This window comes from Coffea arabica, chromosome 2c (assembly GCF_036785885.1).
Source record: "Coffea arabica cultivar ET-39 chromosome 2c, Coffea Arabica ET-39 HiFi, whole genome shotgun sequence".
Lineage (NCBI taxonomy): Eukaryota > Viridiplantae > Streptophyta > Magnoliopsida > Gentianales > Rubiaceae > Coffea > Coffea arabica.
In genome coordinates this window covers 23,788,565-23,811,694 of record NC_092312.1, presented here as the reverse complement: position 1 = coordinate 23,811,694, position 23,130 = coordinate 23,788,565, and the positions used below count along the sequence as shown (strand labels likewise).

The 23,130-nt window shown below is 35.7% G+C and overlaps 3 protein-coding genes across 9 annotated transcripts; 1 reads left to right on the top strand and 2 right to left on the bottom strand.

Annotated features, from left to right (window-relative positions):
- Window positions 1-7,606: 7,606 nt before the first annotated feature.
- On the bottom strand, window positions 7,607-9,964 carry LOC113726925 (uncharacterized). Of its 2 annotated transcripts, none has more exons than XM_072075408.1 (5): window positions 9,756-9,964; window positions 9,562-9,665; window positions 9,023-9,262; window positions 7,996-8,925; window positions 7,607-7,900 (listed from the first exon to the last, which is right to left on the bottom strand). In XM_072075408.1, the coding sequence occupies exons 3-5, from the start codon at window positions 9,199-9,201 to the stop codon at window positions 7,798-7,800; spliced, it is 1,212 nt and encodes a 403-aa protein (XP_071931509.1). In that variant the 5' UTR covers window positions 9,202-9,262; window positions 9,562-9,665; window positions 9,756-9,964; the 3' UTR covers window positions 7,607-7,797. The 2 variants fall into 2 exon arrangements, with proteins under 2 accessions (XP_071931509.1, XP_027106647.1); XM_027250846.2 differs by having other exon boundaries at window positions 9,541-9,665; window positions 9,756-9,957.
- A 487-nt stretch (window positions 9,965-10,451) lies between these two features.
- Window positions 10,452-14,188, top strand: LOC113726924 (phosphatidylinositol N-acetylglucosaminyltransferase subunit P-like). 3 transcript variants are annotated; one of them, XM_027250843.2, is made up of 5 exons: window positions 10,452-10,606; window positions 10,843-11,122; window positions 12,296-12,368; window positions 13,041-13,159; window positions 13,496-14,188. In XM_027250843.2, exons 2-5 carry the CDS (start codon window positions 10,936-10,938, stop codon window positions 13,621-13,623), a joined length of 507 nt encoding a protein of 168 aa, XP_027106644.1. In that variant the 5' UTR covers window positions 10,452-10,606; window positions 10,843-10,935; the 3' UTR covers window positions 13,624-14,188. The 3 variants fall into 3 exon arrangements, with proteins under 3 accessions (XP_027106644.1, XP_027106646.1, XP_027106645.1); XM_027250845.2 differs by having other exon boundaries at window positions 10,458-10,606; window positions 10,849-11,122; XM_027250844.2 differs by having other exon boundaries at window positions 10,462-10,606; window positions 10,787-11,122.
- A 351-nt stretch (window positions 14,189-14,539) lies between these two features.
- Window positions 14,540-22,415, bottom strand: LOC113726920 (nucleolar GTP-binding protein 1-like). 4 transcript variants are annotated; one of them, XM_072075407.1, is made up of 14 exons: window positions 22,196-22,415; window positions 21,629-21,783; window positions 21,058-21,178; window positions 20,891-20,955; window positions 20,663-20,776; window positions 20,473-20,547; window positions 19,930-19,968; window positions 19,781-19,852; window positions 18,857-18,970; window positions 17,589-17,660; window positions 17,466-17,502; window positions 16,352-16,464; window positions 15,398-15,589; window positions 14,540-15,163 (listed from the first exon to the last, which is right to left on the bottom strand). In XM_072075407.1, the coding sequence occupies exons 1-14, from the start codon at window positions 22,281-22,283 to the stop codon at window positions 15,080-15,082; spliced, it is 1,341 nt and encodes a 446-aa protein (XP_071931508.1). In that variant the 5' UTR covers window positions 22,284-22,415; the 3' UTR covers window positions 14,540-15,079. The 4 variants fall into 4 exon arrangements, with proteins under 4 accessions (XP_071931508.1, XP_027106641.1, XP_027106639.1 ...); XM_027250840.2 differs by having other exon boundaries at window positions 15,398-15,498; XM_027250838.2 differs by having other exon boundaries at window positions 15,398-15,604; window positions 22,196-22,411.
- Between the last annotated feature and the right edge of the window lie 715 nt (window positions 22,416-23,130).

The window sequence follows — 23,130 nt, the reverse complement described above, 5'->3', positions numbered from 1 at the left end:
CTTTGATGTTTCTCTTAATAAATAGTACTAACATGCAGTACTTTTGAGATTTTACTCCTTATAAGATTTACTCTTTTAAAAATATCATTTACCTCCTTTATTTTTGCTATTTATTTGGCAAAATTTTTGAAACCCCTAAACTACACTTTTGGTGCTTTCGCTGAACAAAAAAACTGTTAAGCCACTTTGTTTGTTTCATTAAAAAATCACCACTTAAAATATAATCTCATGTAATGCCACCACATCACAAAGTATTAGTTCTAAACATATAAATTTGAAAAAATAAAAAAAAATATATACTTGTAAAGAAATACATTAGCACCAATTCAACTTTATATGATTAAAATCAATTTTTTTTTATAAATCCTATTTTTTCCAACTTCTTCTTAACCCCCTCACTTATGTTTTTTATGTTGAACTGAATCACTATAGAATGAAATCAAAATATGTAATACACTCAACCATAATCACTCAAAAAAAACATAATCGAGTTTGTGATAATTTACAATAACAAAAAAAAAAAAATCGCATAGTCATTCAAGAAAATGGACATGATAGAGTGTTAAAAAAAGAGGGAAGAAAAGAAAGTAACTTTTGTTTCTTTTTCTTTAATTTTTTTTAATTCCATTTATTTGATACGCATGTTATGTGTTAAGCTAGGATTAATACAATCATTTTGTAATTTTTAAGGAAGTTGAGTGATATTTTTAAAACTTTAAGAGCACTGAGTGTTATTAAAAGAAACCTCATGAGAGGTTTATAATACTCCCCACCCATTTTTTGTCCGTAAAGTAGAAAGAAGAGGTCCCATCTATCGAGGATAATTATTAGGATTAATCTATAATAAACCTCAGGTAAAATCTTTTTATGATTTTTCTTCAATTATACATGTGGTCTTCTCATGCAAACGTGGTTTAAACTTATTTTGAGGAAGAAAAGTGATACAAATACGATTATATATTTAAGATTTTTTTCATGAGGAGTGCTTATTAGTGCACTTAATTTATACTAAATCTCAAATAATATTTCGCTTGCATCATAAACTCATTTTTCAACTCACCTTTTTATCTCATATACATCACATCACAAAAAGTATTATAGTAATTATTTCAAATAATACCCTATCCAAACGTGCAGCCTGACATTCACTATCTTTTTCTAGTTTTCTTGTATTTAAGCATTTTTCCATGTAACTTTTAAAAAAAACAAAAAAAAAACCCTATACGCGTTGATTTTTCCCATTTGATTTTTGAAAACGTATACGCGTTGCTCCATTTACCAAGGGTCAAAAGACGCATTATAATTTATAACCTTTCTAAGTTCTCGCGTCAAAGCGATGACCATTTGTGCACATTGAGAAGTTTCGACTTTCGAGTGTGGCCCCTTGACTATTTTGGGCCAATTCGGCATGGATACATTTCAGATCAAGGGATAATTCTACTTTGCACCCTTTAATTATATCAGAATTTTCGCTTTGTTCTCTGAATTTTAAAATAGGACATTTTAGATCCTAAAATATAAAATATAAAGTATGTTTCACTTTTGTCTCTAAACTATAAATTTTGCCCCATTTAAGTATTACTTAAAGAACCAAAGTATAAAAAGCTCAATAATTTTTAAACTAAAATGGGATAGATTCTATCTTAAATGGGACAACTTTAATACTTTAAGGAGTCTATTGTGTTTGGATAGTAGATTATTTGAGATAATTTTTTGAAAAAATTTAATACTATAACAATTTTTTTAATGTGATATATATGAGATAAAAAAAAGTAAAATTAATTCGAGAAAGTAAATAAATACAAGAGACGGCAAATAAGATTAAATAAAGAAAGTATATAAATCCAAGGAAGATAATAATTATTAGCGAAATATGAGATTTACATTTATCAATTAAAAACTCATAACTCGAAACTCAGAAAGATGAACTAACTACATAAGTCGAGTCTGAATTTGTTAAAACTCGGATCAAATAGCCCGATTGACGAGCCTAATTACTTGTCACCCCTATTGCTAACCAACCGAAGTAATCAATCGCAACTAATTTTGATCCATAACCAACCACAAAACATTGTAACCGTCAAGTTAACTAAAATTCTATTCAAAACATTTTTAAAAGATCAAAGTTTACTTTTTTATTTATAAAAATTTTATACTAAATTCTTTCATATAAAAAGTGATCGTTCCTAAATCACACACACATCCAGTGCACCATTATCGCTAGTTACAAATTAACCTACGGATTGTAGGATTAATGCTTTAGACTAAATAACATTTATTATATGTAATGAGCATTGCCAATTTGGCAGAAGCCTTGAAGTTGAGTACATGACCATGGCATGGACTAGCAAACAACCTTCACTGCATACCGTTGAAACGACGCAAAGTTCCTAATTAGTAATGACCCTCCGCATTTCATTCCTCCATTTCTCCACCGACCACAGCGTAAGGCTCTCGACGCTCTCCTGTGTCTGATCACGCCATTCAATCAAATCGAGCCCAAAAAGCCGAGTCAAAAGCTTGTGCTCTGCTCATTAACGTGCGGAGACAGATCTAAAGGGGATTAAATGTCGTGCAATTCTTATGTCGCGCGGCATTTAAGCGCTTGCTTGGATCTACTCCTTTCTACTGAGCCTCAGCTAGTATACCTCCGTCCCATTATTATTGTTATATTCTTATTTTATTAATATTTTAAAATAAGTGTTATCGTTTCAAATTTAGCATATATTTTCTAATTTTACGATTTGAAAAATAACTTTTTAAAATCTTAATACACATCTATCAAGAGAATATTTTGAATTTAAATGATACATATGTAAATTCATCAATGCCTCCTCATCTAAGCATAATGATTATTATGTCTCCGTAAAAAGTTGGATTCTCAAAAAATGATTCTAATATTGGGACAGAGGAGTAGTATTTTCTAATTCGTTAGGCATTTATAATCCCCGGTCGAATATTGATATCTTATGTGGAACGTAATTAGTTGAATGATTGTTGGGTTCATTTCACTTCAATATGCACAATTGGTTATTGCTTTGACGTGAGAACTTAGAAAAGGTTATAAATTATAGGGAGAACTGCACAAATAGTCTCTCACATATTGTAAATGTGAAAATTTAGTCCCTCAGATCGAAAATGATCAATTTTAGTCCTTAGCAAATAAAAAAGGATCAATTTGAGTTCCTTTTCACTTTTCCGACTGATTTTTGCCCGGAATATCTCACGGGCATACCACGTGGCCAACTTTTCAAGAGTAAAAATGCCAAACCACTTATCTGTTGACCAAAACCAAAATATAAAGGACGAATACTTCCCAAAATTCTTCTTCTTCTCCATTTCAACCAAACCCAAAAGCTGAGCTTCATCTCCATATCAGAACCCCCAACTTGTAATTGCGGTGTACCAGAAGGTGGATTTATTCTGGAACTTTTCGCTGTGATGATCATAAGAATAAACTTTTATAGAGCAACTGGAATCCTGCTGTGACAATTCAGTGTTGATAAATAGCAAGTGGCCAATCGGCAAGTTGCCCACAGGGAAGATACCAAATATAGATGAACCATCAAAACCTGCGGGATAGGGGATGGCATGCCTGGTCCAGGAGCTAACACCACCATCTTCGTAACTGTCCGGTGTATAAATGAATAAGGATTCTCCATACCAGGAACAAACAGGGCCAAGCGTCCCCTGGTTCGTGCAATATTCCACGCATAGCGACTGTGGCAGAACATGGCTTCCTGCAGTGGAACTTTGGCTTGCATCGTTCGTCCAAGAACCATTTGGGTAGCTCCCAACCCCTGCCTAAATTCCCCTGGCTTTCATTCTCCCTACCCGAAGACTCTGAAATCAACAGAGTTGTCTCCTTCATGCAAGAACTCTCCCGCTACCCAAATACAAGAACTCTGTTCCTCCCAAAAAAGCAAATAACCAAGAAACTACACCAAAACAACAACCAATGAACAGATAAAAAGAACACCACCACAACCATAACCCAAAGAAGCGCACTATCCATGCCAAGAATAAAACGCTAAGCTGATATGCCAAAATACCATGATGAACTGCCGTCTTAAAAGTACTACTGTTATTGTTAGGAAGCTATAAATGCTGCTGATATGCAGCCGTGGTTCTTGAGAGTTCGGACAGAATCTTCATCCCAGCCTCGGATCGTAGTACAATTTCTGTTACCACGACTGTCAGACTTGAGTGCTGGACCCGATCCAACAGGATTTTTTCCCATTTTTATTTGAAACACATAAATTATTTTTGCCAATCTATATCTGGTTCAGTTACATCTCCCCACAGCAACCCCACACTATCCAGAAAAACCTCACCCTCTAAAACCCCACAGGCCCCTAAAATCACCACTAGAAAACGCCCTAAACATTCTATAGAAGAAAATACTAGAGGAATATTATCCATGGCTTCAATGTCCATAGATATTGCAACTACCTTTCTGGGCCTAGCCAAGAGGCAACCGGCTCCTCTCAATCGATTTGGCGCTACAGTCTTTACTCAGTTGTGGAAAAACGAGGTTTTTGTGAACCAGAGTTACTCAATCTGCTCTTCAGTTCGTTCAAGAATTGTGTCTATTAATTGTACATCAAAAGCGAAAAGGTTCTCCCGCAGATTTATTGCCTCCGCTGCTACTACTTTGACACCTCAGAGCGAGGATTCTGATATTTTGACTACTCGAGGTTTTGCCATGGAGATGAAGCTCAGCTTTTGGGTTTGGTTGAGACGAAGAAGAAGAAGAATTTTGGGAAGTATTCATCATTTACATTTTGGTTTTGGTCAACAGGTAAATGATTTGGCATTTTTACCCTTCACGTGAGATATTCCGGACAAAAATCAGTCGGAAAAGTGAAAAGGGACTAAAATTGATCCTTTTTTATTTGCTAAGGATTAAAATTGATCATTTTCGATCAGAGGGACTAAATTTTCACATTTATAATATGTGAGGGACTATTTGTGTAGTTCTCCCTAAATTATAATGCGTCTTTTGACTCTTAGTAAATGGAGCAACGCCCATAGTTTTTTCAAAATCAAATGAGAAAAATCAACGCGCATAGTTTTTTTAAAAAGTTAAATGGGAAAAATGTCTAAATACAAGAAAATAGAAAAAAGATAGTGAATGTAAGGCTGCATGCATTTAATAATTTTAGTATGAATTAATAATAAATCTTATATACACTAACGGGATATGCACTATAACGGTTGAATACATTACATATGTGCAAAATTTGGATTTCAAATTCAAATTCGAATTATGTGTTATGCACTCAATAGTAAAAGTATATAAAAGATTAATTCATAAATTAAGTGCATAATAACCACTCCTTACGGAAAAACTCTTAAATATATACTATAATTTAGTCCAAAGCATTAATCCTACAATCCGTAGGTTATTTTGTAACTAGCGACAAAGGTGCATTGGATGTGTGTAATCAATTTTTTTCTATGAAAGAATTTAATATAAAATTTTCATAAAAAAAATGTAAACTTTGGTCTTTCAAAAGTCTTTTGAATAGAATTTTAGTTAACTTGATGGTTACAAAGCTTGTGGGTGGTTATGGGTGAAAATTAGTTGTAATTATATTGATTGGCAGTTTGGCACTATGGGTAACAAGTAATTAGGCTTGTTAATCGGGCCATGTGATCCGAGCTTTAACAAGCTCAGACTCGACTCATATAGTAAGTACCATTTTCTGAGTTTCGAGTTATAAGTTTTGGGATTGATAAATGTAAATCTCATACTTTGCTAACAATTATAATCCTCTTTAGATTTATATACTTTCTCTATTTAATATTATCTACTGTTCCTTGTATTTATTTACTTACATTTTAAAAAATATGACACATGAAAGAGCACCCGTTAGTGTAGAGTAAGAGTAGGTGTAGAATAGAATTTATCGTGTCCAAGAAAACAAAAAAAAAAAAAAAGAAAGAACACCCATTAGACAGACCCTTTTTAACATATTGTTATTTTTATTATTTTTTGACGTTTAAAGCACACTTTTGACCGCGATTTATTCGTCTTTGGGCCCTAGTCATGCCAACATAACCGCCTTAGGCAAGAGTCAGTGCTGGCTGATGGCCTATTCTTTTGGAGGCATGCCAGTATATTCTTTCAGAATCGCGTCGAACATATAGGAAAGGAATAAGAATAGAGAGTTCCATCATCCATGGATGTGGTCCTACTTTCGTTTCACCAATACTCACCTTGAGTACCTTTCAGAAGTTGCCCACTCTTCTGTTGATCAAAAGCACTTGTTGCTTTGTGCATTCTCATTCTATCTATTCGTCAGCATTGAATATGTTCTAGAGGCTGATCAAGTAAACCTTTGAATACAATGACCATAGTTGAGAAGAACTGGACTGTCCACTATAACTAGAATTGATGCGTTATCTCTCTAACATGTGTATCAATTAATTCAGGACGCACATATTCAAAATGAATATACAAAAGTAACGCATATTTTCAAATTGAAGCCTCAGAAGATAACGAACTGTCATGATATAGCTGCAGAACAGCTCCCTGAACTTAGCACGCGAATGTCCAAGCATCAGTTTCTGCGGGACAAGAAATATTGAAAAAAAGGACTTTGTCTAGGGATCAATATTTTTACAACGTTTATCTGTACTTCAGTACCTACATGTGATATATGCGCAAGTTCAATGGAATGTCCTTAAATACCATTTTGCTGGTTCTCCAGCAAAGCATCACAGTTCAAGTAGACAGCCTGCCTGATTGCATTCTGAAAGCTCAGAAAATCATTACTACCTTCTTCAGCAATTGGATAAGGTAATCGATCAATTTCACCCTATTTGTTTCAAGCCAAAAAAGACCACAGCAGAGCACTGACAATAAATAATCTTCCAAAATATATAGGTTCTGACCACTCAACAAAAGATAGATAGAACCTCCTGCATTACCCTTTTTATGATGCACACTATTATCCCAAAAGGAAGTTAGGGGGGATGGGAACAATATGTCGATGGCACTGAAAGTCAGATGCTGATGTATTGCCTATAGAACTTCCTGCCCCGCTCAAAATTCAAATCAACTTTGCACTCTCCCTAGATTAGAATTGACGTTTTGCATACTCGCGTGACAGTCCCAGCAGTTTAAACAAATTTGAAACTTTCATCCTCCTCTATTTAGTTCTGCTGAAAACTGGTAACATGTAACTCGGTGCTCCACATCATGGTTGCTCTCCATTCTCCTTTCAAAAAGCAAAGTCCTCATGTTCCAAAAGTGTTCTCCACTTCATGCAAATTTCCATGTAAACTATCCTCATCCAAAAAGACCAAGATATAGTTTCATTTTTCCTTGCATACCCTTTGGAAATGGGAAGTTAAGGACTTCTTCCAACCAAAATTTCTTATCAAATAAAGGCCTGAAGTTTTTTTTTCAAGTATGAAAATTCAGTCAAGGACCCACTCATCACCCAGTGCCCAAAAAACAAGGACGGAATCCACCTTCAGTTTCTAAACTACACTTTTAAAATTAATGAAGTGACAGTTAATAACAAACTCAACAAAAAATCAGGCCATCAATGTCAATCTTTTTACGGCTACTGAAGCACTGTGCAAGCATAATCCATACACAACTAAACATCTATAATTTTCAATAAATCTCAAATGAGGTATTATTGTGTAGATCAAACATGTAATAAGTATAGCACATTTTAAGAAGCAAGATAAGCCTGACAACATCTATTCTCATGTTCACGTTAAATCTATATAGCATAGAAACCTGCATAACCATCACAACAATTGCACCAAATGCTGAGATTATCTTGCAGTAAAAATAGGTTCCGCATCTAGGGTTGGCTGAGTTCTGCGGGTGTATTTGAGGAGTAAACTTTCTGAAGAAAGTCCTGGCACTTTTAGATCCCTATAAGCAACCAAAAGTTAACATGCTAGGACAAAACCAGCAGTAGGTTAAAGTACAATAATCATAGCATGCACTAATAAAAGACAGAATTAGACCTGACATATGGATCAAGGTCCTTCCACTCCCACTTTGGCCGCTCCTGAAAAAGGATGGAAAAACGCTCAGCGGGTGTAGATGGCAGAGAAGATACACTAAATGCATGGATCCAAGTCTCTATTGCAAGCTTTTCAGTTAAAACCTCCCCTTCTAGCATGTCAAATCTTGGATGCATCCCTTCTGGAACCTTTTTCATCCACTCCTCCATGAAATTTTCTAACCTCATTTTTCCTCCTCTCAAGATTCTTCTAGCAAAATGCACGCAGACCCGTGTTTCATCCAATCTCCAAGTACAAGAACCACCAATTCCCCCGTCCACCCTATGACCATAGATTTGCAAACAGTGCCTTGCGATATTGCAAGGAAATCCATCTGCTACCAACACAGCCACAACATCATCTTCACTAAGTGCATCAAAAGACCAATCATTCAGTACCGAATTGTGCAAAAGCATGTTCAGAAGCCCATCCTTATAATCCTTATCCAAGATTCTCCAAAACCCGTTAACCTCCACAGCAAAAAGAGCTTCTAATTCAGATCTAAGTTCTGAGTCACTAGCTTGAATCCTGTCAACAAGATCCTCCCATCGGTATAAGCCAAAATCAATTTTCTCCGTTCCTTCAGAATCTTCCATTTGAGAAGCCTCATAAAAACTGTACGGATTTTCAGAAAGAAGCAATTTAAGCTTATCTAATCTAGGAGCCACTTCAACAAGCTCCATATTACCAGGTGCAACTTTAAGAACAGAAGCAACCATCATCTTCCCACTATCTTTCTCATCGCAATCTTGCACATTTTCACGTGGAGCAAATTGGTCTGAAGGAGGCATAAGAAATAGAGAGTTCGAAGTCCCAACAAACTTTACACCATATGTTTTTGATGAAGTACAAAGAACTGCATCTTCATTAGGTTGCCCTCTTAATGTAACTCTAACAATTTAAAAAGAGCAGCACGGATTAAAATAAACATCATGACAATAAACTAATCGAATCCTACAGGATTAGAAAAACTGTTATTGCACAGTACCTTTCTTGGAGGATATCAGGAATGAGCTTCTCATCGAGCTCAAGGAGCACTAGGTCATCGTGAGGACCAAATAACGGATGATAAGCAATAGAGATCGAGGAATGTGGTTGAAGACTTAATACTACTTCTGCTCCCCCTTCTCTGCCATTTCGATTTTTGAGTTCCATTTCCGTTTCCATATCCACTTTCTCCCCACTTCTGGATTATTTTATCAACGATAATAGCTATATCTATCAGCACCTAACATAGAGGCAGCAGAAACAATCAACTCGCTTGCTTCTAATGGAGTAAAATTTTGCATTTTTCTAGCCCTAAGCACATGCATTAATACTAATTTCCAGCTAAATAAATTAACAATTTAAGCATATAAAAAGCCATAGTAATTAGTACAATATGCTACTGACATTCATAAATAATAATCAAAATTGTTTGAATTCTGCCACAGCCAAAAGATAGAGCTTCCCTGTTATGAATTTTAATTATTTAATAGTGGCTTTAGAAATATATTCTTGGTTTACCTGAGGGTATCAGATTATTACTGGTAGGAAGTGGAAGATGGGTGGTTCCCGCCGGGGATGCGGCCGAGGCGGCTCAGAAAGGTGGCCGAAGGCGAAGCCCGCCGGTGGAGCTTGGTTGGCTGTATCTTTAAATTGTTAAAAAAAAAGGTTGAGTTAGAGATGAAAACTGGAAGTGGAATGGGAGAAACTTTCCCGCCGAAAACAGAAACATTTACCCTGCTTCGCAGCTAATTTTCTTTCATTCGCGCGCCAAATTTGCCTTGTTAGCACTTAGCAGCAGGAGGCCCTCTACTCGATTTTCTGGAAAATATGTTAATTAAAACATGCCCCTCATGAATAGAGCTTTCTCACTTCCCCCAAGGATTTTTTTTTGATTTGTTCTCGTGATATGCTTTCAGACCTTGATTCGATAGTTCTTATACTAAATCATCTTTTGTTAGATGAGATGCAAATGTAACAATACAAAAAATAATTATGTATATACTATCAATAGATTTGATTATTGGATACTATCGAATATAAGCGTTCGGTGTTACGGTTACATATACGAAAATTAAAAATATATAATAATACAATTGATCATTTGGATTTAAATTGTATACTAATGCACGTGCAAAAGTAAGAAGATAAACGTGTTTTAATAGAATCAATGAATTTAAAAAATCAAAAAAAATATTTAGAGGTAAGCCTGCAAAAAATGAATTGAGAGTTGGTACAAGGATGAATTGAGAACATTGAAGGAAGGCAGACATATTTCAATAAAATCAATCAATTTAGAAAACCAAAAAAATATTTAGGGGCAAACCTGTAAAGCAAGAATTGAGAGTTGTTACAAGGACGAATTCAGAAAATTTTGGAGGCCCTTTACAAATTAAAGATTCCAAGGTCCCTATAGACGAAATAGAAGCCGGCAGGCTTTAATCTCAAAGACGACGTCGTAGCCCGCTCCCCTTTAGACATCAACGCTGCTGCACGACGCGAAGGTATTCCCCGCAAAATCACGACATTTCTTTCCTAGTTTCTTTCGGCCACGGCTCTTTCTTCCTGTACTTGGAAAATTTGCTGGGTAAGTCTTCTTCTTCCAATTTCTCTGTAGATTTGGTCGGTTAATTTCTGCCAAGATTAAATTGACTGTTGAACTAATAGGTGAATAGCCCAAGTGCAAATGGGGCAGAATCTTGTAGGTGCCATTTCATATGAATTAGAATGATCCTGCTAAGTCCTTCTGCTGGTTTTTATTTTCCAGTGCTTATTCTGTGGGTTACACCGTGGTAGTTTGATCATGGTTGCTTATGGCTTTAGTTGCAGCAATGGGTTATCTGGGCTGGTCTAAAATGACTTGAAGTTGGATTGTGGCCTGTGGAGTAGTGGAATTTTCTGAAGCATAAAAAGTAAATGGAGGATCCTCGTTCAGTAAATAGTCCGAGAAGGACTCTGAGCTTCTCCAGGAACAGAAGGGCAACTGGTTCTTTTACATATCCAGATGACAAAGCTTCAGGATTCGGCGTCTCTGGGGAGCATGGTCCCAAGCCCTCTGAAGTTTATGGTTTTGTTGGTTCCATTTCTACTGTTGTTGCTACAGGTGGCCTTATTTTTTTAGCCCGCCGTTGTTTTAAATCGAAAACTGTCATGGCTTCAAGTACTTTTGAGAAATTTTGCATCTTGATTTCTCTATGGTTTTCTTCTATTCAATTGCCCCTGCATTTTTGCTGCACGAACAAGACATTCTCATTGGAGCTTTGGGAGATGCACCTTAGTTTGTCAATTTTTGTATGTTTCAAATATCCGAGGATGATCTTTTCTGTCATTTTAATTAACCTGGAAGAATTATTTTTTATTTTTTATTAGAAGTGATATTGGAGAAGATAAGTTCCAAGATGCAATTTTTTCATCTTATAGTTCTGCTCTTATACACCAGGTGAAGGGAAAATTGATGAAATACAAGTAATCATGTTGTAGATGATTTGTCCAATATTACAAGGAAGATCTTTAACTGTATTTCACTTCAGCCCAAATAGAATTCACTGAGAAGAATTTGTGCTCGGTTCTTGATGTTTGACAGTTTTAGCAAGAATGGGTTCAATCTGGTTTTTCTTTTGTTGTGTTCTCACATAAGTTCATTAGTCTTTCAACTTCACAAATTCATGTCTTTGAATGTTGAATGTATGGACGCCAATGTGGGGAAAAAAAAACCAATATGCTAGGTATTGGTTGGCGTATTGGTTTTCATGGTAAATGGCGTGTCTGGTGTTCTTGGCGTGTTTTTTCCAAGGTTCTCTTTGTTTTTTGGACTTTGTATTTTCTTATCAAAATCTGCACAGATAAACACAATTTCAGCATTTAGAGAAATTGGAGGTTGCTGTAATTTAGCAGTTGAAAGCAGGCAGGATATAGGACTATCTTGCTTGCTTCTAAGGTTAATTGTTATTAGAAAAGGTGTGTTTTAAGGAACTGCTAGAATGGTGGCTAACATGCGTGTAAACTATAGACATCAGGCACTCTTTTAAGTCTTATAGAGTAGCATCTTGATGGATTTTTGGTCAATGGACTAAACTTGGTTGATTAATATATCTCTGGCATTATATTTCTAATGTAGTTTTGTTGATACAGGGAGATTGTAACTGAACTGGATATGTTATATTTCTCCACTTCAACTTTAAGCTCAAATCTTGGGGAAACAAATCGTCCTGGGATTTTTATATGATTTTTTACAGCTAAATGCCTAATATGGAATTTCTTATTTTTCCATGGGCAGTTATCTTTTTGGTGTGGGCATATGTTCCAGAAAATTGGTTGCATTCTGTTGGGATCTTCTACTATCCAAGCAGGTTAGTAAGCTGGGTAAATTGGCTCATTTCTTAAGCCTGGAGCTCCTATTCTGTTTACCAGTCTGTTACGTATTGATGCTAATTCTTAGTGCATGATTTAAATTAGAATGGAAACAACTCATTGGAAGTCTCTTTGTTATGACACTTTAAAGCTTCACATGTATTTTCTATTTTTAGTTCACCATCGTGACAGACTTGGTGTATCTTACTTTGTTTAACTGTAACTGATTTGGTGTCTGAAATAACATTTTAGTAGAAGGAAGAAATGAAATAACAGAGAAAACTGAGTATCTACCTGCTTAACTTTTAACAGGTAATCCATGACGTGGAATGCATACTTTTAGATGGTAAACTTCAGTTAGATGATGCCATTTGGATTTGTAGCTTGGAATACTGTAGCCATTTATGAGAGGAAGATTTCATACATTTTTTCAAATTTCAATTGTTACCAGCAAAATGCCTTTGGTATATGACGAGGATTGCACCAGAGCTTTTAGTAGCCATGTCTTCTCAAGTTTTTATGTTAGATTACATTCTTATGTTATATTTTGTGCATCTGCTCAAACCTTGTCCTTAGTCAAATTCCTTGATGCGTATTTATGTGTACATGTCCCATATCAGTCTTACCTTCAGGATAAAAGCAAAACAGCTACGTTCTATTGATCGTTTCAGGTACTGGGCATTGGCTGTGCCAGCTTATTTGATGGTGACGGTAGTACTGGCAATTGGATTTTACATTGGACTGAACTTCATGGCTACGCCACCTCCAACTTCTTTCAGTACAATGTTTGGTAATTATGACTTGTCTTTTTCTATGCTTCTTCAAGTCCTTACTGGCTCAATTCTTCATTGGAATTGAGCTAACTATGAGCTCATGGCATGCTGTTGTTATATTACCTTTATTTGTGAGATTGTTGGTGAATTGAATATGATATGTAAATTTAATGAGAAAAGCTAGCATGGCTGCAACACAGGTACCATAAAAATAAAATGTTAAAAAGCCTAGCCTGTTTCTTAGGCCTCTCACCATCTGTTTTCTGGGTCTGTATCAGAACGGCTATGTATCGGGTCGAAAAAGGAACTTCTATTGGTCAATTTGATCTTGTTATTGCTCTTTCATTGTGCAGATGAATTCAGTAGAGAACCTTTGAGCAGCGTCTGTGATGGTGATGAGCAGCCAATTGAGCCCATTTCTGATATTGGCATCAACAAGATTAACAACATCATGTTTAACAAATTTAACCAACTCTCGTGAACTTGTCGTGATCTATAAAATCTCAAGGATGCAGGGCTGATCTAGAGCATAATTCGCATACGAGAGTTAATCACCTAGTTTAGTAGCTTGGTAAAAATTTGAAAAACAACAAGGTCATCTGAAGAATCAGAGCGCGGGGACATGAAGGCGACATTTTGGTTAAGGATGCGATTTGGACGGTAGTATTACGCACAAAAAGTTCCAATTAGGTGCAACTGCTACTGCCACTGCCACTTCACTACCCCTTTCTGTGTTATTCAATCTGTGGTGCTTCCACTCCCTTTAAATTCATAGGTGTTGCTATTTCCCTTGTTTATATCCAGGGGAGGAAAGTGGAAGTTATGAGACATTTTATTTTCATGGCCGTTCGCATAGATGTAAATGCTTTAAGCTTTTTTGCCTTTAGGAGCAGGTAAGGTATTGTCAGCAGTCTTGGAAGCTGATTAATGTTAGCTAGTAAATCATCTTCCCTTTTACTCTTTCAATCTTTTGTAGCGTGGAATGTGTATTTGCTAAATATTAGTACTTGATTGACTGGATTATATATAGATTTCTGTTTATTCAAGTACTCCAGATGATGAAAATGCACTGTACATTATAATTTACTTTCCTACTGGCATCTACCACAGTACCTAGTATTATTTTGCAGTGTTCTATCTGATATTCATTCCTTTTATTTCACCATTGCAAGGAAACTAGTTGGTCAAAACTAAAATGTACAAGTTTTGGCGGAATTTGATACTCTGGCAAATAAGCAATATTTAATATCACTGAAGTTTCGATCTCCTAAGAAAGCTGTTAGTACAACTGACAACTGTGGTCTACGTCACTGTCAGGGTTTAAAGATTGAAAATCGTGATCACTTAATCACGCATACAGCAAATTCTTCAGCAGTTAATTTCTGAAGCGCCAAAAATATAAATGAATCCTTGTTAATAAATAGATAGTTGCACGTATGACTACTGCAAAAATTTTCGAGTTCTAGGGAGAAATCAAATTGCAGTAGTGTTAGAAGATCACTACCACAACTACATAAGTAGACATAATCCAGAAGAATGCTGGTTCATACAGTTAGGGCTAGGCGACGAGCATTAATAAGCATTGGAGGCAGAACAACCAGGCAGAAAAGAGAAGCAACAAATCACTTCTTGAAGCTGCGGAAATTGATGAATAACACAGACCCCTTAAAGCTGAAACTGTGGACATGCTGTCAATCAAATAGGATTGAGGACTTGCACAACTTCCATCCAATATCAGCCAAGCCACCAAGGAGCCTCTTATCACCATTGAATCTGCATTTTGCTTCAAAGTATCAGGCTGCATCTGCAAGCAACAAAGATCAAATATCAACTGTTTTGCCTTTTGTACTATCAGGTCCCTTGAGATGCTTCATTCCAGAATACTGCTTGCAGAGATGGTGAGGTTCCCCAATTCTCGTGCCTTTCGTGAATTTAGATCACCCACATACTTCCAATTTTTCTTGATTGCCATTTATCTTCATGAATTGAGAACCCAGCAACTTATGCACTCTACTCTTCAACTGCAAATTGCAAAGAATGCAACAGAATTGAATCCCAAATACGAGAAAGCTAACTTCATTTTAGGAATCTAATACAGCCCAAAAAGGAAAGGACGGGTGGCCTTTTACAACTGTTAAAGAAGCGTAAACGAGAAGAAAAACCATGATTCAGGGCCAAATACCCATATGGTTTCAAGAGTTCTCTAACTTCTCAGTTAACATAGAGCTGCATATAAAAGAAGACCAGAAGATTACCTCATCAAGTCCCATTTCACTCTTCACTGACACGCGCAAGGCTCCATCAGGTCCCATTTTCCGATATTTAGCCAGCTCATAGTCATCACAATTAACATCTTCTGTAACGTAGACAACAGGAGATTCTTCCAGCAAATCACATTTGGACAAAACATCAAGCCAAAGATGGTTGCTAAACCTTTCCCTTATTTCCTTATAGATGACAAACTGCATAAGCAAATATGATGAAAACAAATAACTTTACCATGTAAATATAGAGGGCTATGCTACACTACAGAACACACACAGAGAAATGTGAGATCTGAGTCAAAACTTTATTCATGTAGACGTAAGTTTTTGAACTTCGTACCCTGCTACAAAAACTAAATACAATTCAATAATTGTACTCCCAAATACATAAAAATGAACAAAAGTTAAACACTATATTGACTCCCTAATGTTGTTCTGAAATGTCTGAAATACATGCTGCACGTTTGAACAGAAGTAGTTGGAGGTCCATATTCGCAAACAACATCAACATTTGCATATATGATAAGACTCTAATGCTTCATAAGCAAAGAAATATAATGCCCCTTGTTTTTCATCTACTGGATCATTATTTAATGCATATATCCATGGAGACTACATAACCTCTATGCCATGATACCACAGAAGACTTGCATTTTGGTTCAACACTGATTAATGTTTACATACTGCATTCACCAAGAAAAGAGCATTAAAGGCAGGGGATAAACAACAGCCTACCAGTCTCTGAACATTAACAAGGTTATGGATCATATAATCCTCTCCATCTATTACACTCATTCTACTGATATTCAGGTGAAGTGTCATGCAGTGGATGATTGACTCTATAACAGATGGTTGCACTAACCTAAAGTCTCATTTATGCTTCAGAGAACTCAAATGCCCAGCAAGATATTTGATAATATGATAGGTAGCATAAGCATAAAATACCTGATCAGAAGGTGATGTCCCACATTCTCCAGAAAGATCGTGAACATATAGTACAGCAGTCGGCAAATGAGAGAGGACAGCAAGTGTCAACTTTTCCAAGTTGTTCCTATCTTCTGCAGGTTCAGGGAAACAAAGATGTAAGTAATTCTTGAGAACAAAGATTTTTTCTTTTTAAGTTCTAAAGAAACTTTATTGGACTACACAATTTTTGTTGTTTTTGTTCTTAAGCATTTAAAAGCAAGAATGGTGTTTAAAGAAGTATCTTCGTACATGAGTAACTACTGAAGACATTGAACAATTTTAAAGCGTGACCAGTAATTCTCATTCATCAACATGAATAGAACTCACAAACTTAGTGTTACTATTTAACAAAAGAAAAAAAAAGATAATGCTACACTTCATCTCACACCCAGCAATGCAAACTTGTCATTGGAAAAAAAATTAAAACTTCATCTGTTTCAAAGAGCCTTGAACATCATATCAATTCTATGAGTATAGTTCCACCTAGGACAAAAGTTTGTGTAGACAACCCAATTCAAATTAAAAGGCTTTGTTGCTTATCCTGTGAATTTAAGTACTACGTACAAGCAGAGCTGGGAGGCCCATACTCAACTCAGCAACTTTAGATGTAAAGAGTACAAGGTCTAAGAATGATCTCTTCTGCAACATATTGCAACATGGGAATGAAAATCTGAAAAACTATCATAATGCTGTTAACGTCCAACAAGCAATCCATAGTTCAAAAGGTGCCAGTATAGATTCCACTCATACAGAAGCCCATAGTATCAGTGAATCTTTCTAATAGCCCATACATGAAATATTGCAAATGCAACTTGACTTTCTTTATGTCAGGTTACTAAAGCTCAAATATGACCACACTTAAAAAGGTGATTACCAAATTGAAACTGGAGTCCAATGTTTTTCTGATTAACATCAGCTTAGAAACATCAAACCTAGGTGGTCACTTTATCCTTACATCAAGAATGAACAGCTATGGCTCACATGCACATACATACCACCAAATAATATATGCTTAATAAGAATTACCAAAGAAAAATTACAAGTACCAGCAACACTCTCTGGCAATTGTATAAAAAGTAAATAAGTTAATTACCATCATGTCTACGCAGAAGCCCAGGGGTGTCTGTCACCTGAAACCAAATCATGGAGTGAACAATATGAGAGAAGAGAAACTTACGAAGAAAGACAGAATTCCACCTTAAAAGATCTAATAAACCTGAAAATTCTGGTAGCTGAAAGTTATATGACCCATCAGAATCCCCCTAGTTGTAAAAGGGTAATTGCAAATCTGAACAAATGAATGGATCAGAAACAGTTTATAAAAAAGACGATTCATTACCACTTCTAAAATAAAGTTAACTGCATAAAAGGAAAAATACCCAAAATCAATTATGAAAACAAATTCAACAATATTTCAGTTGTACTTGTAGAATCCAAACAAATCTTCACAACAGATACAAGTACAAACAGAGAATACTGATGGAATCATGCTTCATTCATCCAACAAAGTGACATTTGTTAGGAAAATCTGACTGCCAGTTTTCAATCCTTGCTATGACATTCTTAAAACTTGCATTCTAGTTTGCAGCTATCAAAAATAAATATTAAAACACATACAGAATGGATTTTCCTTGATACCTAACATAATGTATGAAAGGATCTTGAACAACCATAGACTGGCTTGAAAATCCTTAGCAAAGACTTCTACAAGACGTTCTTTTTTTTCATAGAAATATATCCGTTCAAGAAAGACTCCAAAAGATGTTGATCACAAATGAGAAGATTGCTTACAGAGAAAGAAGAAAATGGATTCGTATTCACATACATGAGAATTATATAACAAGAAGAATAATTTTTTTATTTCTTTTTGGTGAAAATTCAAAACCGGGTTTCTTTCTATCAATAAGAGTATTCCAATTCCAATATTCGTGGAAAATATCATAAAGAAGCTGACATTTGTTTTTCTCTACTTTTGATATGAAAATCTAGAAAAGTTATTGAACAAAGTGCTGTAAAATGATATGAACAAGCATCCAGATATCAAAGAGCAATATTCAGATTAATGTTTGAAGAATCATGCCACAAAAGTGATCAAATAGAGCGAGCCAGTTCGTAGCATTTCTTTATGATCACTGGCAGGATTATGTTGTACTATCATCAATAGTCATCAGGTGCATTGTTATGAAAACATAAACTTGGAAATACAGTAAAACATGATTATCTGAGCATCTGAACTCAAAGTATATTTTTTGAAAGACATTTCAATACATGGCAAGATTCTGCTTACGATGTCAAGAAACCAACAACAGTTTGATGTTTCCATACATTCATGATTGAGCCAAAACAAAAACCGCAGCAACTCAAATCAGAGAAACTTCATTTCATCAAATCAAGCTAAACTCCAGTCAGTTTTGCTTACTTGCCACTTCTGAATTTAATTATTTATATAGATAAAGACAGATAAAACCAGGACCAATTGCCTACCTCAGGTTTCCCTGTCGAAAGTAGACGGACCAAGGATGACTTTCCTACATTAGGAGCTCCAACAAGGCAGAGAGTTGGCGTTTCCAAATCAACGACTGGCATTGCTCGCAAAATCTGCAGCATTAGACAATTGTCAAACATGGCAGGCAAACTGGCAGAGACAACTCCACCTATTTTGAGGCCAATGGAGATAAGGTCTCATATAAATGAGAAACTGACAAGAAATGTTTACAGTCAAGGACATCCGCATGAAAAAAATTCACTTGGATACAAGTTAGTTTTTCCAAGACAAAATTTCTAAATGTATTGATTTGACGCACACACAAGGCCCAAACTGAAGAACACGAATGAGTACATAAAAAAAGTATCAAAAGAGAAGTCAATGAAAAACCCAGAACTGTCTACATTCTTGAGCCCAATTAAAACCTATCATGGACATTATGCATCAAATGTTTGATGTTTGTCTAACATTCTTGGGAGGGACAAATAGTTCAGCATCAAATTCAAGAGTATGCGGAAAGGTGCATGGTGAAGATCACATTAACAAATAACTGTCAGCCATTTGCCTGACGTATATATTTGATAAATTTGAAAATTAACTATTTCATCAAGTTGACAGCTACAACCTGCAAAATAATACTTTTGAAGCCAAAGTTCACCCATAATTCAATGAACCGTTTTAAATAAATTCTTTACGGTCAAGTAGCAAATGACCTGATATTGTCTTGCAATCTTGGATAACAAACTCTACAAATAAGTTCGTGGATGCAGTAAACTGACAAGAAAATAATTCAACTAAGATCCATTTGAAGTCAACCAAGGAATCAACAATAGCTGTGTTAAATTTACTGACTTGTCAATAGCGTTCATAAGTCAAAAATTAACTAGAAAAATAAACCTTGAATAAGAGCCCTCCTTTAGTACCTTAGCAATGTTTAACAATTCGTCAACAACTTTCCCCTCTCGAAGAAAGATTTCTTCGAGTTTCTTCATGCCCTGCAAGTTAAACATGTACAGGAAAAGGAAGAAAACTACAGAACAATGAGTTCATCTGCAACTCAGTAGTTGCTTACCTCACTCAATCTTTCTCCAGCTTCCCGTTTTGATAAAGACTGCCAGAAATTCATGAAAATAGTGGTCATACGACCTTTTGAGCAAGCAAAACGGGCAAAAAAGGAAGCATGGATACAAGATTAACTTAGCAAACAAACAAAAAGAAACATGTCTTTGCAGGTTCAATTACTATTCTTCCCATGTATCACCAATAATTATTAATCAGCTTAATTAATCAAGCTCCTTGCATGAGTACCTATAGCTGTCAGAACTCACTAGTTAAAAACTTGAAAGAAAACATAGGAATTATTTGGGTGACTAACATGTGCTAGGATGTTACAGAAGATTCACTTCTCCACTGAGTAGATGATCTAGGAGTCAAATAGTAAAAAAATTGGACATTCTCCTATATATAATTGAGATGGACATAATCTATGTTCAAACAAGAAGTTTGACAATTGCAGAAGGCAAATTATTGTTTAACCTTGATAGGTAGAAAGAAAATTGAAGACCTCTAAGCATATTGCATAAAAGCTGTTTGTTTAAAAGAACCACATCTCTACCTTAGCACAAATTGAAGCATGTTCCTTTCCAACTGAAACCACCTTCTTCCTCAAAGCTTCAACCTTTCCCAACACCTAAGCAGAGAAACAGGCTAAAGATGAGAACCAAAATATAATGGTCAAAGTACCATGAAAAGTGAAATATCAACTCTCATGCTTTAATCATGAAAACATATATCTAAGAAGTTACCTCTTCGTAGTTTCCATCCCCAAGTGTTAACTCAACAAGTGATTTCTCATATGGATGCAAATATTTCTTGTTCGGGAAGTCTTCTATATAAGTTCTCAAAGGAATGGCTAGTTCCTACAGTTAGAAAAGACAAAAGCATTTAACTCTTTTTTTTTTTTTGGTGAACAGGGTTATGAATTAAGATAAAACAACTGAAGTGGGGGGAAATTATTGTATTTGAGAAATCACCTTCATTAATGCATCAAGCTGCTTTGCACCTCGATTTCTTTCTCGCTTTGCAATATTAGCAATGCCTATGAACATTTAAAGCAAACTACAGTTGCTATTGTCAAACAATGTGAATCCAAACACGACCTAGCAGTTCAGCATTGAATAATGAAAAAACAATTCATTACCCTTTGTAGGTGAAACCCTCTTTGCCTTCCGCAGTGCAGAATATAGTATATCAACTGATGGCATCACCATCGGAAGCTTTTGGAATGCACCAACTGTTTCGGCTGTAGTTGATGCTTTTTCCTAACAAGGGAAAGCGAAAATACACAATTAACACATGGATGGATCCAAATATCAAAAGCTATTAATTGAGAGTTGCCAGAAAGTGAAAAGAAGAGGACCAACAAGCTCCAATTCCAATGTTTAAAAAAGATAAACATTAGAAGAACAACAAGAGACCTCCTGAAACCCCATTGAGGAATATCAAAACCTTAATCTCTATTAGCGCCAGATATGCAGAAAAGCTCGCTATCTGGCACGTGATTAATTTTCCTGTACAATTAAATCCACCCCATGAAGCCTATATGACTTGCTAGAGTTTCATTGGCCTTCTACAACATCCCACCTATCCGTAACAAATTAAACCAAACAAATATGATGAATACGACTAAAGTCAAAACTAAAGCAAAAACTTGATTGAAGTTCATTGTTTCTTTCTAGAAGATAATCTATAATCTTTCACAAAGCAAGTACCTTTGCTTCAGTTTTCTGGCTTGCGTCTGCAGATGGTACATAGCTTCCTTGCACAACGGCTTCATAAGAAGTGGACTGCATACACTTGTAAAAGCATGGAATTGGATACATAACCATTTTAGGCACCAAGTATGAACCTGCCATTACAGCTCTACCTTGATAAGACATCAAAAACAAAGGAGGGCCAAGAAAGAGGTATATCACATATCAAAGAAAGACAAGTAAAGCATCTGTTTTTTTTTTCTTTTTTATCTCCTCACCTCTACTTGATCATTGATTGAATGATCATTGATTGAAATTAACAATTCAAATAATGACAATTCCCATATAAGAAAGAAAAAGTATCATTTTCCTTGACCAAATAAAAAAGTTCAATATAACTACATTTTAAAGCACATTATACACAATAACGGCAAACGCGGAAGTAAAATATTTTTCATTCAGCACGCAAAAAAAAGAGAAGTAAATTAGAAACTACGAACTGAAAACAACTGAAAACCAGTTGGGTAAACGAATTTAGTAATAGTAATAGAACAATTAAAGGGAGGAAATAGGTTAATGGAATACCTTTTTTAGAAAGTTTGGAGTGGCGGAAGAGAAGAGAGGTTGAAGGATATTGGCAGAGCTGCTGCAACAAATTTGCGGTCGCGCTCATTCTCTATCTCTCTCTCTCTCTGTATCGTCTGCTACTTTTCTCCTTCACTCTCAAATTCTCAACAGCTCCTTTGCTTTTCCTAAGAGAAGCTCTTTATGGACAGGGCCAGTTTGGCTGCTTCTGTTTCTCAACAGGCCTGGCCTATAGCTATGCATCCGTTATCGAGCTTATTTCTTTTGGACTCAATATGTTTTTGTAATATTTTTTCCACAGAAGGTGGTATGCCAAGCTAGCGGGCTGCTGGGCTGCTAGCGTGTCAAGCCTCTCCAAGTAGCTCGCAAGCAATTCGGTCAAATGCTCAAATGAGTTCGAGCTCAAGTTTAAGTAACTAAATGCATATACTAATTACTAAGTTGAATTCAAGCCTCCATTTTTGCTACTCAAATGCTCGTTAAGTAGCTTGATTATTGGTATGTTATTTATATTATATTTTTATTTTAATTGTAAAATGACTAATAAGGGTTTATGTTTTAGGTAATTTACCATAAGTGTTGTCTACTCAATAAAACTCATAAATGACAAAATGTAATATTGTAAAAACTAAAAAAATGAGGATTTTAGATAATTTACCATAAATTTTTGAGCCTTTTTTCAAATTTTTTGAATTTTATTTCGAGCCTTGGAGTCTGTTAAGCCTCGAGACTAGTCTCGAGCTTTAATGAGTTGACCTTGAGGTTGACATAATTTTCTGCTCGCTCAAGTTGAGCTCGAGCTCAAGCAATCTTAGCCTTAATGAGTTGAGCTCCAGATTAACATAATTTTCTACTCGCTCAAGTTGAGCTCGAGTTTGAGCAGGCTTGTGTAGCATTGAATTTGAGCTTGAGTCTACCTTAACCTTAATGAGTCG